This window comes from Pinus tabuliformis, chromosome 7 (assembly GCF_031772625.1).
Source record: "Pinus tabuliformis cultivar Carrire ecotype Pingquan chromosome 7, CPIR1, whole genome shotgun sequence".
NCBI lineage: Eukaryota > Viridiplantae > Streptophyta > Pinopsida > Pinales > Pinaceae > Pinus > Pinus tabuliformis.
In genome coordinates this window covers 833,436,720-833,454,407 of record NC_142293.1, presented here as the reverse complement: position 1 = coordinate 833,454,407, position 17,688 = coordinate 833,436,720, and the positions used below count along the sequence as shown (strand labels likewise).

General features: G+C 36.6%; 1 protein-coding gene across 8 annotated transcripts in view; it reads left to right on the top strand.

The window, feature by feature from the left end:
* The window catches only part of LOC149250198 (Transducin/WD40 repeat-like superfamily protein), a 188,909-nt gene that overhangs the window by 67,521 nt on the left and 103,700 nt on the right, over positions 1 to 17,688 (top strand). For 7 of the 8 annotated variants that reach the window (XM_089458945.1, XM_089458943.1, XM_089458941.1 and 4 more), the window contains one exon: positions 8,411 to 8,495. In XM_089458945.1, the coding sequence (XP_089315071.1) occupies positions 8,411 to 8,495 (85 nt within the window). The remainder of the gene's footprint in view (positions 1 to 8,410; positions 8,496 to 17,688) is intronic. The other variant, XM_089458942.1, reaches the window with a different exon arrangement.

Below are 17,688 nucleotides of genomic sequence, written 5' to 3'. Positions count from 1 at the left end.
ATGAGAGGAGAATACAGCGGGATTGCCTCTAAGTGCAGGCATTTCCTGCTCTTCCATCCTTGTTTTTTCTTGAATGCATCTTGCCATTAGTTCCTCAAATCTTGGGATTACATTATTGTTGAGAAGAGTGGTTCTGAATATATACCATTCAGATGGGAGCCCTCTGAGAGTTGTGATAGGCATTTCCTTGTTAGGAATGACTTCCCCAATTGATAGGAGATCATTCTTGATCTCGGTGATCCTTAAGAAGTATGCTTGCATACTCTCATCTTTGCCCTTCTTAATTTCCTTCAGCTTATTTCTAAGGAACAAAACTTGATTTGCATCATTAACTTTAAATAAGCTTACCACTCTATTGTAGATTTCGTTGGAGGTGGTCAGCTTGGAAACATAGGCCACTAGGCACTTGTCGATAGAGTCCTAGATGATCTTCTTTGCTTTGACTTCTCCCCTGGTCCACTTGTTCCTAGCAGCAGCGAATGCATTTGATGGAGGCTCAACAATTCTGCCTCTCACATGGTCCAACACTTCCTGCTCTTCTAATGTCAGATCGAGAGACATCTTCCATCTGTGATAGTCAGACTTCTCACGGAGCTTGTCTTCAACGGGGAAGTGTGATGAGGACCCCATGAAGTCTTTGAGATTGCTTCAACAGCGTTCGGTGATTGTTCTTGCTCTTGCTCTTGCTTGGGCTTTGTCTTCACGTCAGCTCTGATACCGTGTTAATTTATGGTATGTTATATGCTTAGAGCAGTTTACTTCAATTCTTCTTATTGGCCACTGTTTAGCAATCACATAAACATAAAGTAAAAGCTGGTAGAACATTAATAGATTGATAGAAAACAAGCCAAGACAAGAGACACAAGATGTGGCGGTTAGCCAGGGACAAACCCCAATGCGGGGAAACCCTTTGATCAATTCTTTTTTTAATCTTCAATAGTTCAGCAGAGAGAAATAGTACAATTAAGAAATATGTAATTTTATAACAGTAGCAGAAAACCCTAAATCAGCAAAGTCAAACTTAGTCAAACAGCCCCAGATTGACCTCTAGTTAACCTTGAAGAACTCGGTCTTCAACAACAAACTTCGGCAGCCCAAAACAACCCTTGGTCAACAATCAAAGATCAGCAGTCTGCGGTCCGCCCTAACCAGTCAATGCTGGTCCACGCAACACCCAAACAGCATGCACAGATCAACCCTTGGTCAACGCTTCACAAAACAGTCCAACACTTGGTCAACGCAGCCCTAGAAAAGTCAACGTTTCCCAGAAATTCAATGTTGCCCTAAAATCAGTCAACACCGCCCTAAACAGAAAATGCATCCTTCTTGCACGTGTGAGAGAAGTTGCTCCTTCGTTGGCCCAATGAGACGAGGAGAGAGAAGATGAGTTGAGATGAGATGAGTGAATAATGACTCAACCTCACTTGTACTTATATGATGTGCTGGGCATGTGTGCCACACATTTAGCTGCTGGCCGACCTTGACAATTTGTCAAGTAAATACAAATAAATTCATATCTCCATAAATACTTGTTGGAATCGGATGATCGTTAGATCAATCCTACACCTCTCGACGAGAGGAATCAAGGAAAAATATCAGCTGCCATAAATAAGATGACCCACATGGAGTTTGGCCCTAGTTGCCAATTTTAACACTGATAATGCAGTGAATTGTAAGGCAACAAGAAAAGTTATTGAGCGTACTCATCCACACATCTTTTGGTCTGGGTGCTTGCTGCACACATTGAGCCTTTTGATGCATGATATTGTGAAGCATAAAGAATGTGGATGGATTAATGAGCTTTACAAGAGAGGGAAGCAACTCATTAAATTTATCACAGGGCATACAAGGGTAAACTAATTTTATGGCACTTACTCCAAGTTGTAGTTGCTTAAACTTGCAAAAACAAGATTTGCAAGTTATTACCCCACCTTTAGGCGACTAGTGAAGGCGAGACAAGCTTTAACTAATATGGTAACCTCTGAACCATGGGAAGAAATTAACATTAATAGAGATGGTGCTAATGTAGCCAAGGACACTATTCTTGACATGTTATTTTGGTCACAAATTAAATATGTTTTGCAATTCACCAAACCAATTTATTACATGATCAAGTTTGCAGATTCAAATCGACCAATAAGTGGGGAGGTGTATGAGCAAATGGATAGCATGTTGGGGCAAAATAAAGACATTGTTGAGCCTAGAGATATTACCTTGTACAATTATATTTGTGCAGAGGTGGAAAAACGATGGGATATGCTAAACATTCCATTGCATGCTCTAGCATATGTTTTGAAATCTAAATACTATCATCCATCATGGCTTTTAACACCGGCACCTAGGAGGGGGGGGGGGAGCAGGAGAAAACCACACCTAGATCTAGAGGTTCTAGAGGCTTATATGAGAGCATTGGATAAATTAGTTCCTGATGAGGAGGAGGCTGCGATGGTACGAAAATAGTTGAGCAACTATACGCTTAGCGCTGGTCCATTTGGGAGCATGCATGCAATTATAGATCGAGCGACTTTTGCTTCTCTTGAGTGGTGGAACATGCATGGAGGTGCTCCTCCACTTCTATAGACTTTGGTATTGCGGGTGCTATCACAGGTGGTAAACACTTCTTTTGTAGAAAGGTGTTGGAGCTCTTATTCTTTCATCCATAGTGTTAAAAGGAACAGGTTAAATTTAGACTGGGCAGAGAGCTTGGTTTATGTTCACGACAACTTGCGATTGTTGTCCCATTACTGTGATGATGCAAAGGCTAATAAACACCATATGGTTTGGGACAAAAATCCAGAGGAGCCCAATTTGGAGGATGGAGTGTTGCTATTAGAGCAATTAGAGGATGCTCTTATCCAGAATGATGATGATTGAATTGAGATGCCACCCTCATTTGGTCCCTTGGTTCCCAGGTTCCATGCTTCAACACCAACAACAGGGGCTTCATCTTCATCAGTTTCAGTGCCACAACTTCCACAACCACCATCTTCTTCATTGCCACCACGTGGAGGCCCACCGCCACGTACTGTTCGTGGTGGAAGGAGGAGAGATTAGTAGATATATTCACAATTTACTACGTTTGTCATAAATTAGACTTGTAGGCTTTCTTATGATTTTGAACTTTTTTGTCTTACTCTTCCTAACTCATTGTGTACTTGAGTCTTGGTGGTGGCCAAGTGGCCTATTTTGTAAACATTATTATTTGAATTTTGGACATGACTAATGTTGACAGGTGCTCACTTTCTAGATAAGTTACTTGAATGTTTGATAATTTTATCTTCTAAATGTTTTATGTTTTATAGTATGCTTAAAAATTTGATGTATGTTTGTAATTGCTAGAATCTAGATGGTTGATGTCCAAATAATTAATCATTGATGTACAATGGAATCATGGATGCCATATCTATCATGATTTATGCAAAAATATGCGTGTCTTCATGTCTTCCACAACTAATTTGGTATTTGGGATGTTTTTTTGAATATAAATGCCAAAAACATATAATATATATACATACATACATACATATATATATATATATATATATATATATATATATATATATATATATATATAGACGCTTATGAGATGCTTTGCTTCCTAGATTTTTGGGAAATGATGCTTCCGCATCCCTGCTTCCAAAAATGTCCCCGTTTCATCCCCGCTTCGTGCAACGTTGCTCCCAAATGCTGAACCAATGTTTTATTCACTACCTATGTTTGCCCATTAGAATGCAAATGAAAGTCAATGGATCTCATTAGTTTAGTACCCAACTTCTACTAACGAAGTCCAAAAAATGCTAAGGAATCTACTATCTCTATTGTAAATGATGCTCCTTGGAATCCCAAATTGAGCTTTAGACCTTTTCAAAGAACAAGCTTACAAAATCTTGTCTTCATCAAGCCTGAATGGCTCATAGAGTTCCAAGTTCTCTACATTTACTATTGAGTAAATGCACATATCATGTGGAAATTTGAGTTTATAAGAATTGTTCTCTATATTGTCCAATTTTTTGAAAGGTCAATATCTTAAGGCTTCGATTTTCTTCCTTAGTCCCTATAACCTTTCCTTGTAAGGGTGTAGCTGTTAGTTTTTGTAGCATCGGATGGTGTTCTAGTCACGAAGCTTTGTGGAGAGGCTAAAAAACAGGGGTTCTCCAAAACCCAGAGATCGTTTCTAGAAATTCCACCTAGAGATAGCTCAATTAAATTAATTGACTATCATTTAATTTTCTCCTAAGTCTAACGTAGGAACACTGGTTAATTAATAGTAATTAATTGGGAAAGGTGAGAATTCTCTAGATATTCACACAGATTGACTTGGAGATGATCTCAACCATCTATTAAGTTTTAATTTTGGCTATTGGAGTCCCAATTGGAGATTATAAGAAGAGGTCAATGGGTAAATGGAGAAATATACATCACAATGAGTGAGAACCTGTAATGCGGGTTCCTTGGGTAGTTCGAGCTAGCTAGTAGCAGAGTTAGAGCCACAAAGAGGATGCAGGGCTAGAGAGGGGCAAAGACAGTGATCTAGAGGAATATTTTCCAGTTCCAGAGAGGCAAGAAAGGAGGCCAAATTATTTCTCCTGGAAGCAGCGCATGGCCTTTGTAGTTTCTCCAGTGAGTAGTTTGATTTTGCTGGAGAGGAGGTCGTTTCAGGTTCTAGAGGCCGATAGGATTTTCCAAGGGTCAAGAGAGGCACTTTCCTAGTCAACAACAGACCGGACGACTTGGTTAGCATCAGTTCCAGGCTAAGCGCGTGGCAGGCTGTGCAAAGGGTTTGGACGACTTGCTTTTCAGTTGTTAGTTTAAGCCGAATTGCTTGGAGACGAGGGTAAATTCCCTAAGGTGATTTTGCTAGTATTTCTCTCAGATTGGATAGCTAGTTGGACATCCAAAATTATTGTACATAATTCACTGTTACATAATAATAAAACCCTCAGCTGCTGCACTGATTTTTCCACATTGGGTTTTTCTAGGGACATTTGTCCGAAAATAATTGTGTCATTTTTATGTATGTGTGCTAGTATTTCTCAGTTCTTATTTTTTCTGCAGTATTTTTTAATGGTGAAAAAATTGCAGTGTGAATAATTCATTATTTTGTTGTAAACAAAATAAACTTCATGATTAATCCATTAGTTAGAAAAATTATTTCTAGTTGTTGCATTTCAAGGATTTTTCACATGGTATCAGAACATATTTGACAGATAGGAAGCTCAAAGGCGGAAGAGAGAAATTTTCACTGTTCAGAGGGAGTAGCAGGCCATATTTTTTAGAGGCTGCGCAGTGCGAATTACTGGACAAAGGTTTGTTTTTTTTCTAGTTGCAGGTGGCAGGAAAATTCGATTTGTCTCGAACAATGATTCCAACAGGTAAAGGGAGAAACAACAACTCATATTTTTGCAGACTAGATTTCTTGTCTGGGCACATAGGGTTTGCATTAGTTTGCTAGAGCAGATTTAGTGCCGGGTGGAAGAAAATGTTCACACATAGAGGGAATTTCTCTCAGACGGTTTCTAGCTTCAGAAATCCAAATTTCCAGTTGCAGCCGGTAGTAGAAACAAACAATTTTTCTCACTCTAGAAGGGAGTGTGAATAGCAAAGCTAGCAGCCGAGCAGGAGAAAGAGGGAGATTTCCGTCCTAGTTCAAGTTTTCGCATAGATGGCCACAATTGGGCTTAGAGATCAGGACAGGTTGGAGGGAGCTTCCAACTATATCATCTGGAAGGCGAGAATGTCCTTGCTACTAGATGAGCATGGAAGGACTACCCCCTCATCTCATCCATAGGAACTACCCCCCTTAGCCTGCACTTAGGAAATAACTTAAATGGGGAGGGCAGGGATCAAAGTGACAACCACTGCTAATCCCTGCCTTGAGCGTTATCACATAAAGGTGTACAATTTGTGTGACAACAAGCCCTATACATGGGGTAACTTGGATGCTTCCATGGAGGCATGGAGTTGACTTAGAGATCATTATGTTGCGACAGTGTCCATGCAAGGGGAATGGACCCAGTGGAGAACATGGCTTAGGAGGAATATTAGAGTCGTTGGAGGCCTGGAGTGTAGTGCTCCGTGTGTGAGTCTATTTGTGCTTTGTAGGTTGCTTGTAAGGGTTTAGGCCAACATATGTTTTGTTCACATCCATCACCTCTGATTGCGCCGAGAGCCACTCTCCAGCCTAGTATGGAAGAGATGTTGTAAGGTTATGTTATGTTATGTAAGCATTTTGACTCAATCAAATTACATGAAAGTTAAAATAACATAAAATAAAATAAAATAAAATAAAATAAAAAATAAAAAATTATAATTATTAATTAAAACATTTCGCCTCTGTCAAATTACATTAAAATAAAAATAAAATGAAATTTAAAAAATATAAATAAAAAATAAAATTAATAAGTATAATTATTAATTATTAATAATTAAACTAGCCTAAATCCATCTTAACTCTAGATCTATTAAGCACTGAGAAGTATCAAATCTCTCAAAGTGCAAACCTTTCTTCAAGTTTGCACCTTGAGAGATTTGATCCCTCTTGGTGCCCGATAGATCCGGAGTTAAGATGGGTCTAGGCTGGTATATATACAGGAAGGACAAAGTTCTTTCATCATTCTCATTCTTATCACTTGTGTTAGAGATGTGACTAAGAGGAGAGCACTAGGCTGTTTGTCTCTCTCTTGGATCTTCATCTTTTGCACTTTCTCTCGTCTTAAAGGTGCTAGGGTTTCTTGAAGCATCTTGAATTCTAGGGCTAGGGTTCTTTTGGAGATATTGGATCTAGGGTTTTGTGAATGAAGCTTATATTGTACTTCCTTGAATGAAGAATTTGAGGAGACATCTTGCCAAGGAGGCTTGCTAGCATTGTTGCTAGCTTGTGGAGAATCTTTAGTGGATGTAATGTTTTTTTTGGTTTTCTCTGTGAGAGTTTCAAGCCCCAGGTGACTAATGTTATTATGATTTCAGTCAAGCAAGTAGATCGCTGAATTCAATTAACACGGAAATTAAATTTCAGATCTCAACATCAATCATGCAAGCTAGAAATTAAATAGTGGTAATTAATCCTTCAAATCAGCTCTTCATTCCTTTGATAAAACTTACAAGGAATCCTCCACATGTCGAAAACAACAGCACTGCACGGATACCAAAATTACCCTGAATTTGAGCCTCTACAGTCTGTTTGAGAGGTACAGCTGCTGGAAAAAACAACAGTTCTCTGCTGGATGACACTGCTCTATGGGCTGCACATTGCTGTATAGATTCTATAAAACTATATGGATGTCTGTATGGACCACTGTCTCGAATTGTGTGCTGGTCAGGAATGCCTCTTCCTTGGCTGTCTCTCCTCTCTCTCTCTCTCACACAGCTGCTCAACTTCTCTAGTGAGTGTTAAAAGCTTCTACATTTCCCTATATGCTTTTAGTGGAGAATCTATTTTTAAGATTTTTCCTAGTCCAAGTCATGCATGAGATACAATTTTAGACTTTGACTTGTTTTTACTAAATGGAATTACAAAATAGAATTGCTTTTCCAAAAATAGAACTTTTTGCAAATATCTTGAACTACTAAACATGTTCCTGACATGTTCAAACTAAACATGTGCAGAAGTTCCTGTCTGAGCTATAATTTTCAACATTCCTTTGCTAGAATTTTTAAGAGCTAGAGAATTGTATTACCCTTGGGATGAGGCTATGTTATGTACATGAACTTCATCTTTACACATATTTGAAGTATTCAGCTGTCCAAAATTGTCTTTATTACAGATTTGATTTGCAGCATTCTATTTCTTCATGGTTTGGTAATTTCCAAAACTCGTATGTCTAATTGATTTGATATAAGTTTTTTGTTTTGATTAATTGTTGAGTGATTTAACATTAATATTGAAGAAGATATGGAAGATTTTCTGCTGAATTACTGTTGTTAAGGTGAATTTCAGATCTGTTTTATGCATGAGAATATTGCACTAGAGGGCTGAAACTTGTTGCCATATTTTAGTATCTTTTCTTTTGAGTTGCCTAGTGGATTGATGTTGTTATGTGGTGAAATATTGTCCGCTGTTGCTACTGTTCTAATTGTTATTATAACAGCCCTAAGGCTGAAAATTCACAGGGTTGAGATCCAAGAAACCTCTAGGGAAAAGGTGAAATTTTTTATGTTGCAGTGATAACATGCTCAGAAAAATTTATATATATACAATTATTCAGCCTATGTAAATTGAGGAGTTATCTAGCCTTCTTTGCCATAGTTCTTCAACATATGCGATTTAGTCAATTTTTGCTAAAAACATTTTTCATTCCTATACAGTAAGATGGCCTGCCTTGTCAATGTGTTTGGTGTATAGTTTTAGATTGAATTTGCTTTTTGTGACTTTGAATTATGTAATTTATTTTGGTTCTTTTGTTCTTTGCAGAATCCAGCTCAGTTGGATGGGCCTCGAGGTTTGATTACCATCTCTGCAAGCCCACCATTTGATATTGGAGTAGTTGAAAAGGATGGTAGGTAGTAAAAAATCGCATTATTTTCTGTTGTATGGTTGGTAGCATCTTGCCTTGCTGTTGTTTTGAAATGACTGCTTATATCAACAAGGACTTAACGCATTGCTGTTGTTTTCTAATTACATTGCATATAGAAATAGGGAAATATTCTTTACTCTTGTATAATTAATTTAAAACTTTTATGGATGGCTTTGCTGTTGAATGGAAAGCTAGGGTCAAGATTCTATTATAAGTTAGAACTATGAATAATAATTTTGATTCATATCTGCCTGCCAAAACCCTGTATCTTTTTTTATAGTGATGGCAATGGCATTGAAATGTTCTAGACACAGCATATTCAAATAAAATATCACAAACATCATTGAAGGGGGTTAAATAACTTGACCAACATTTGGTGTGTTATTGCTTTTGTATTGTTTTACAGTCCATGTTGTATTGTTTTAGTGTTGAATTTTTTTCCATGTTCAAATATGATGCTTAAGTTGGGTTTTTTCTATAGCCTCCCTTGTGTTGCTGAATTCTATAGCACATCCTATAAATCTTTCCTGCATTCTTCAGAATGTGGGACACTTGTACATAACGACTCAAATCATTCAAATGTGTCTCTTACATAACAACTCAAGTGACTCAAATATGTGATGGTGTTATGAATAAAATATATATAAAAATAATACAAATAGTAATAGTCATAAATAATAATTAATTAACTAGTAATTAGTATTGAAGAGGCATGTCTCTAACGACACGACCGTTTGCGAAGGGGTACCTGCCTAGGTATATAAGCAAACCCTCACCCTCATTTGTAATCATCTCATATCTTTTGTACAATTCTTATATAATATATTTGTCCTATTATAGATACTTACATATACCAGATCTTCTGAGTATTCTGTTGCGTATACAAATTTTGTTCGTTACATTGATATCTGACCATTCCTTTGAGTATACAAACTCTGTTTGTTACATTGGTATCAGAGTGTATACGAACGTTGTTCGTTACATTGGTATCAGAGCTGTTCGATCCTCTGGTTGCTCAATTGCAGCATACAACCAGTCTGATCCATGTCTTTGGCCATCAAAATTCGTCAACCTTGTTGCCATTAAAGCGTTTTGCTACAAAGAGTTTGGAATTTCTCCATTTCGCCAGTTTCATCATTCAGGCCCTTGGCCATTAAAATATATCTATATATATATATATATATATATATATATATATATATAAAAGGAAAAATAAATATAAAGAAAAAAAAGAAAGCGAGTTCAAAGGTATATATTTAAAAAAAATGAGAGAATGCTTAAATTTTTTTTATAAAAAAGGGACCGAGAAAAAGAAATAAAAGAAAAAGAGAAAAAAGGAAAAAAAAGATTTAAAAAAAAGAAGTCAATATATGTTAAGAAGAAAAAGAGAGTATATATTTAAAAAAAGGATTAAAAACAAATAGTCAAAAATAAAAATTTATATAAAGTTAAAAATATATATATATTAAGAAAGAGAGATTATAAACCAATCAATATATATATGTATATATTTAAAAAAAGGATTAAAAACAAATATTCAAAAATAAAAATTTATATAAAGTATATATATATATATATATATATATATATATATATATAAACAAAACATAGTGAATAGGTTGCCTACTTGGCCGCAATCCAAAGGGCCACAACCTCTAAAGAGTCACGGTTAGCCATCGCTGCAGCTAGCTCACAACGACGCCTTTCTATCAACATTTTCGTTGTCGTTCTCTCTTCCAATTCCGTCAGCCATTTCATATCTGTTGTAGCCGCCACAGACCCCCGCGGTTAGCCCGCTTGTTCCACTGCGTGAGGATCCTTGTTCTGCTACCAGTCAACCCCATTGCCACTATCGTTGAAGAGAAACCCTGCCGCTACTACTGTCTAGCCCTTCCACTACCATCGTCCACTTCTGCTACCAGGCTTCTTGCCAGCCGCCGCCACGACCTCGACAAGCTACCACCGTCCCTCAACTGGTTTCTTCCACAATACATAACCATTGCTGCCATCCAGGCACTGTGTCTTTATACCTCCACTCTCGTCTTTTAGTCATTCCAACTATTATCATTGTATTACAACAAAACCTCAGCAGTTAGTCAACATCCAATTCATTAATTGTTTACACATTGTTCAAGGTTTCAAAGCTGTGCACCATATGCCGAATAAAAAAAAATTTGCCATCTTCCTTACAGTGTCGGCATATCATCACTTGAGCATCAGGTCAACAGTTCCAGTTTAGCCACGAATCCATTCGTACACGTTTAAATTTTGGTGGTTGGCCATACAAATGCGGCCATTGCCCATACAGTGAAACACCATACCAAGTTGAACGAGGTCAGTTGACGTTTAGAAGAAACTAAGAAAAAATATATAATTATATTATTCATTATAATTATATATAAAGAGGAAAAATAATATTTCATAAAATTATTAAAGGGGTGATTAATTAAAGAAAAGTGAAGGTTAAAAGGAAAACGGATATGTTTTTTTAAAGTTATTAAAACAACAGGAGTAAAAAAGAGAATCTATTCTTATATTCTCAAATCTCATTAATTTAAAAAAAAAAAAATTTGCCATCTTCCTTACAGTGTCGGCATATCATCACTTGAGCATCAGATCAACAGTCCCAGTTTAGCCACGAATCCATTTGTACACGTTTAAATTTTGGTGGTTGGCCATACAAATGCGGCCATTGCCCATACAGTGAAACACCATACCAAGTTGAACGAGGTCGGTTGACGTTTAGAAGAAACTAAGAAAAAATATATAATTATATTATTCATTATAATTATATATAAAGAGGAAAAATAATATTTAATAAAATTATTAAAGGGGTGATTAATTAAAGAAAAGTGAAGGTTAAAAGGAAAACGAATATGCTTTTTTAAAGTTATTAAAACAACAGGAGTAAAAAAGAGAATCTATTCTTATATTCTCAAATCTCATTAATTTTTTTTTATATAAAATAAATACTGAAGATTGGAAGGAATAAAGTTTTGAAGGTTTATGAAAAAGGTATTTATTAAAAAAAATAAAATTTCAAGAGTATTTAAATATTTGAGAGTAAAATGGAATCTATTAATGACAAAAAGAAGAATGGCTTCTAATTTGGAAATAAAGGAAGAAAAATTCTCCTATAAAAGTATTCCAATTGTAGATTATAGATTATTTACATTAAAGGGTTGTATCCAAGGGAAAGAGATTAGTATAACTATTAGTACAAGCACCGAGAATAATTACGACAATATTAAGTTGGCAAATCAACTATTAATTCAAGAGCCAAATATAGGCGAAAGTAAAAGTATTTTTAGTGAAAAAATTATGAAATTAATGATTTACAAGTGACAATTGATCATTATGACTACATATTTCAATTTTGTGTTGTAGCTATGCTTGATAGAGACGTTGGCATAATTCTTGGTTGACCTTGGTTCAAGGAATTAGGTACGTTCACGTTAAACACAGAAACAAAATTCTTTATGTTTCCTTACAAGAAGAAGATGGTCACTTTCCAAGACATGACAACGAAATTAGAACTGATAATGCCTTCATCAAAAGACCTTAAGGGTATTTCGAAAGTAATGTTTCAAGAGAATCTAGAAACAGTATCAAAGAATCAGAAAGAGCTTGAAGAAGTCATATCAAACAAATACAAGGAAAATTCATGTTTGAAGGAACATCATCAAAAACTACTTGCACAAGTCAGAAAATGTAAAGCTAAGAAGCACAAGTTAGAACAAGAAAATGAAATTTTTGAAAAGAAACTCAACAAAAGGATATCAGAAAAAGAAGAGGAAAATTTATGCTTAAAGAGCTTTAACCAAAGGTTATTTTAGAACAAATCAAGTATTATTAGACCAAAGGTTATTAGAACAAATCTACTCACTCAAATTAAGAAACTTAAGGATGATAAGAAATCATTGAAAAACAAATTATAAGAATTTATCACGAAAGAAGTGTTGTAGTCTTCAGTACAAGTTGAAGAAAGAGGAACGAATACTGATCTAGTCAAAATCACAACTCAAGAAGTTGACCAATCAGTGAAAGTAAAAACATATTCAAATGTTGCAGTTCGGATGATGAAAATTCCAAGTGAAGATTCTATAACCAATTCAACTACATCAATACCTAAAGTAAGTCATGAAATGCTCTGAATTGGATCATTATATTGTTTTTCATCTATCTCGATGCATTTGGAGTGGAAAAAGTAGTGGAATAAGCTCACGGGACTGTTTTTACCGGCGGGACCCAGTTTGGCGAAACAGGGTCCGAAACCTTCCGGAAGCGTTTTGAGGCATCAAACAACGTTTTTTGGGGGTAAAACTTTGCCGTTGAATCGTAGCACCTTTTCATACTATTCTATACACAGAGAGCTTTCCAACGACAACACAAGAATCGCATCAATCAGAGTCCATATGCAAAAGTTATGCCACTCAGAAGTTGACCTTCTTGTTTTCACACCTATAGTTTGGGAGGATGCCGCGTCAACCTCCTTTATTCATGGAAAAGGGGCTAACCACGTGTTTGTGATGTAAAAGACTCTAGAAGAGTCTATTTTGTAACTCTAGTTAAGAGTTGTTGTAGTCAAACTTAACCACTAGTAGGCTATCGGGTTGTGTTATAACCGAGCCACTAAGAGGAAGAGGCGTCCATTCTTTCGAGAACATTTTGTTCCATAGTTGATCAAAGATAGCCAGGAGAGATAGGAGGTAGAGCACACAGAGAGGATTTGTGCATTGTAGCAGCCGACAGACCACAAACATTACTTCTTTGTATCTGCAGCGATATTTCCAGAGAGAAAAAGAGCGAAGTGGCCTCACCTTCCAGCTGGGTTTTCTCCCGAAAGGGTTTCCTAGAGAGCATATCTTGTGTGTTATGTGTGTGTGAGCTTATTTTGCCGTTCTCTACTTTTTTGCTTAATTTACTTTTACATGCATGCACTAATTACAGTTAATTTTACAGACTTAGAAATTAAATAAAACTGTAATAGTGTAGAATCTGAGATTTTTAATATAACATTATTAGATCTGTTGTGACGAACTGTCCAGTAGAATATCCATGATAGTTTACAGATCATGAAATTACCACACACATGTTAAAGGAAGGTCAAACAAGAACTCCTTATTGACATCCGAATCGCAAGAGTAGACATGTCAATCAATCCACGTATTTGTATCACTGAGAACATAAACAACAAACTTATGTTCTAAGGAATACTGTCTTGTGATAACAATTTATCACAAGTTTCCAGTAACGCAAGGTTCCACAAAAGATTAATTTAGGATGGCCAGATCCTTTCTTAGTATGACAATTTTGTTTATCACTTAGAGGATCCTATCATCTTGTATCAACAAAGATGCCAACTCCAAAAATTTGTCAAAGATGCGAACAAATTACAAGACAAGAATCATATGACGTGCTTTGTCGACAATAAGCTTTGAGGACAAAGTTTTTTGAAGAGAAAGGCATTGTTATGAATAATATATATATATATATATATATCTATATATATATAATACAAATAATAATAGTGAAAAATAATGATTAATTAACTAGTAATTAATATTGAAGAGTCATTTCTCAAAAGACATGACCGTTTGTGAAGGGGTACCTGCCTAGGTATATAAATACACCCTCACACTCATTTGTAATCATCTCATATCTTCTGTACAATTCTTGTATAATATATTTGTCCTATTATGGATACTTACATATACTAGATCTTCTGAGTATTTTGTTGCGTATACAAACTTTGTTTGTTACAGATGGAGTGTTGGGACTTGACCTTATTTATTGTGCCTTGATGATAAATCTGCTCTGCCACTCTGAACATTAAACACTGTTTCATCGTTTTCTAATAGCCATCTTTCAATGCATTCATGTTTGAATTCCATTTCAAAGAATTTAGAGAGTAACAGAGCTCTGAGATCAACATTTTTAAATGAACGTTAGTGGTTAATAAATGTAGCAGAAATATGATAAAAACTGTTTAAATACCAAGATAAAAGCAAGTATCAACTTTGATTAGAAGCGTTGTCAAAATCAATTTTCAGGAAGAGGGCCTGTTGATGGTAGCCTCCCAAGTTGACACTGTAACCAAAATAGATACTCTTTGTTCTGCCTTTAGCTTGTAGTATGTTGGGATGATTGGGATGATTAGTATCCTATTCTGATCCATAAGTTGCCATAGATATTCCATTCGCTAGTTCGTTATTGTAGATTTGATAAAAATAGGCTGAAATCTATAGTATGGGGGTTAATTTCCGTAGATTCCAAATTTATTAATCATTGTTTCTGCCTATGCATGTAATAAGATAAAATGCGGAAAATAGAGAACCATAAAATACAATCACATACCAACCACATTGAACACAAGATATGCTCTGGGAAATCCTTACGCGAGAAAAGTCAGCTGAAAGGTAAGGCTTCTCTGTTCTCTATTTCTCTGGTGTGGAAATAATGCAAGTACAAAATTAGGCGCTCTCTGAGTTACTTGAGACCTATGGCCTAATCGACTGCTACAGATACTAAACCCTTTGTTATGCTCCATCATGACTCATTGCCACTCCCACTTGCTTTGCTTTGAAACAGGATAAAGTCTTAGTGAATGGAGCCCCTTTTCCTCCTAGTGGCTTGGTTATAACATAACCCAATAGCCAATTGTTAGTTTGTGTAGCTCAGACATGTGTTCTAGTCTCAAGAGGTGTCAATGAGGCTATAGGAACACAAGTGGATTAATTATCTCCAAGCCTAATTTATTTTATAAAAGGAAAATGCCTTAATTAGATTTATCAACCAGTTTTAAGTCTAACTTAGGGAAATCGAATTATTCTGCAGAGGCTGAGTTTCTCCAGGTGGTGCGAATTGACAGAGAGAGGTCAAGTTGTTGGAGGAAGAGCGAATTTGTCAGTGATCGATTTGCAAAGGAGAAGCCAAGTTTGCAAGTGAGATCGATTTTCCAGTGGAGGCCAAATTAACTTGCCAGGGAGTGCGAGTTGCCAATGGATTCTCTAGGCCACATGTGTGGGTCGATTCTAGGCCATACAAGAGGGCCAAATTGATTCAGAGGGGCCGAATAAGTTCCAAGTCAAAGTTGTTTGCAGAATTGAAGGAAACAATTTGTTGGTGCTTTGCTAATTACGATAAGCAGTTTATGTATTATCTCAATTACAGATTTGTTGAAGATTAATAAAACCCTAATTTGCAGAACTAGTTTTCCCCACCTTGGGGTTTTTCTAGGGACAATTTTTCCAAAAATATTGGTGTCCATTTTATGTGCGATTTTATTAGTTATGATTTATTTAATTGGTGAAATCTACAGTTGTGTTTTATTCAGTATTTATAGTAAATTAATTTGCTGGGCAAATAATCGTTAAAAGATTAACTGCAATAGAATTTTCACATGGTATCAGAGTAGATTTGAGGGCAGAAGAAGCTCATCGCAGGGTACATGAAGAGAAAATTGAGGGTTTATATAACCTAGAACGACTTCTTCTGTTTTTTTTGGGCTTGCTAATATTTTCTAAGGGTTTATAGGAAAAAATGGCTTCAACTAGATTGAGAGATCAAAGCAGATTGGATGGTGCTTCTAACTTTGGTGTCTGGAAAACCAAGACTTTATTGTTGCTGGAAGAAAATGGTCTCAGGGAATATGCAACCAGTGTTGTAGCCGCGTTGGCAGAGGCAACATAGCTTCTTGCATAAAAGAAGGAAGATGCTAAGATGAGGCGGAGAATCCTAGATGGGGCTAAGGATGATATTGTTCCACATATGACAAATTTGGATATAGGGAAGATGTGGGATGCCATCCTAAATTTGTTCCCTAATGCTACCATGAATAGGAAGCTGATTTTGAAAGAGAAGCTGAGAAATACCCAAATGAATAAGGGCAAATGCATAGTTAGTTACCTCACCAGAGTCCAACTTGTCAAGGACGAGTTAGCAACTGTTAGAGAGAAACTAGAAGATGACGATCTCATGAGAACGACCTTGAATGGGTTCTCAAAGCAGTGGGATGTATTCGTTCAAGTGATTAATGGACGAGATACTCTACTGAGTTGGGATTGTTTGTGGAGTGATTTCACTCAAGAAGAGCTTAGGCCAAGTCTTGTTAGTGGCAACAACATTAAGAGCCAAAAAAGTGAGGAAGTACAAGAAAACATGGCTCTAGCAGGAAAAAGAAAAGTAAAGGGTTCTAGCAAAGGACCTAACCCTAAATGGGAGAAGAAGAACCTTTTAAAGGTCAAGTGCTATGGCTTTTGTGAGTTTGGCCACTATGTCAATAATTGCCCATAGAGGAAGAAAGGTGACAAGAAGGGCAAGAAGCAAACAACAATTTCAGCAAGTGCAGACAAGCTTTCTAGTAGGATGGAACAAAAGTTCACACTCATAACTTGCTTGACTAGATCAACCTCACAGGGTGTTTAGTATATAGACAGTGGGGTGTCATTTCACATGACATGAGTTAGAGAGTACTTCTCCAGCTATAAGGAGGAGGACATCAAATTCTAGATCGAGATAGGGAACAAGTCCAAATGTAACCCAGTTGGGAGAGGGGTTGTTCTATTTCAAAGGGAGTCTGGGAAGCCAATTCCCATCCATGATGTGTTGCATGTGCTAAGAATGGGGATGAACTTGATTTCTGTGTATATTCTTCAGGATAAGGGGTAAACTGCACTCTTTAGAGGACAACAATGTTAATAAAATGCCAGGAGTGGAAGTCACCCATAGTTATTAGAGTTAGGAGCGATAGACTTTATGGGCTGCAGTTAGATACTCCAAAGGCATTAGTGAGTAGCAACAATCCTAGATATCAGGGAGAGCTATGGCATAGGAGGATGGGCCATATTCATCACGAGGCACTTTGATTGCTTTCGAAGACAGTGATAGGTGTTCTAGAGTTAAGCATGGAGCACAATGATGTGTGGAAAGGATGTGTGTTAGGGAAGTTCGCCAAGGAAGCTTTTCCAAGGAGTGACACTAAATCCAAAGGTGTTCTTAACTTAGTTCATTTTGATACATGTAGCTGATGTCGAAGAAGTCTCTCAGAAGGTATGAGTACTTCGTACCCTTTATTGATGATTTCTCCAAGAAGGTTTGGATATACTTCTTAAAGACCAAGGATAAGGTCTTCAGTTGCTTCCAAGAGTTCAAAGCTCTTGTGGATAATTTGACA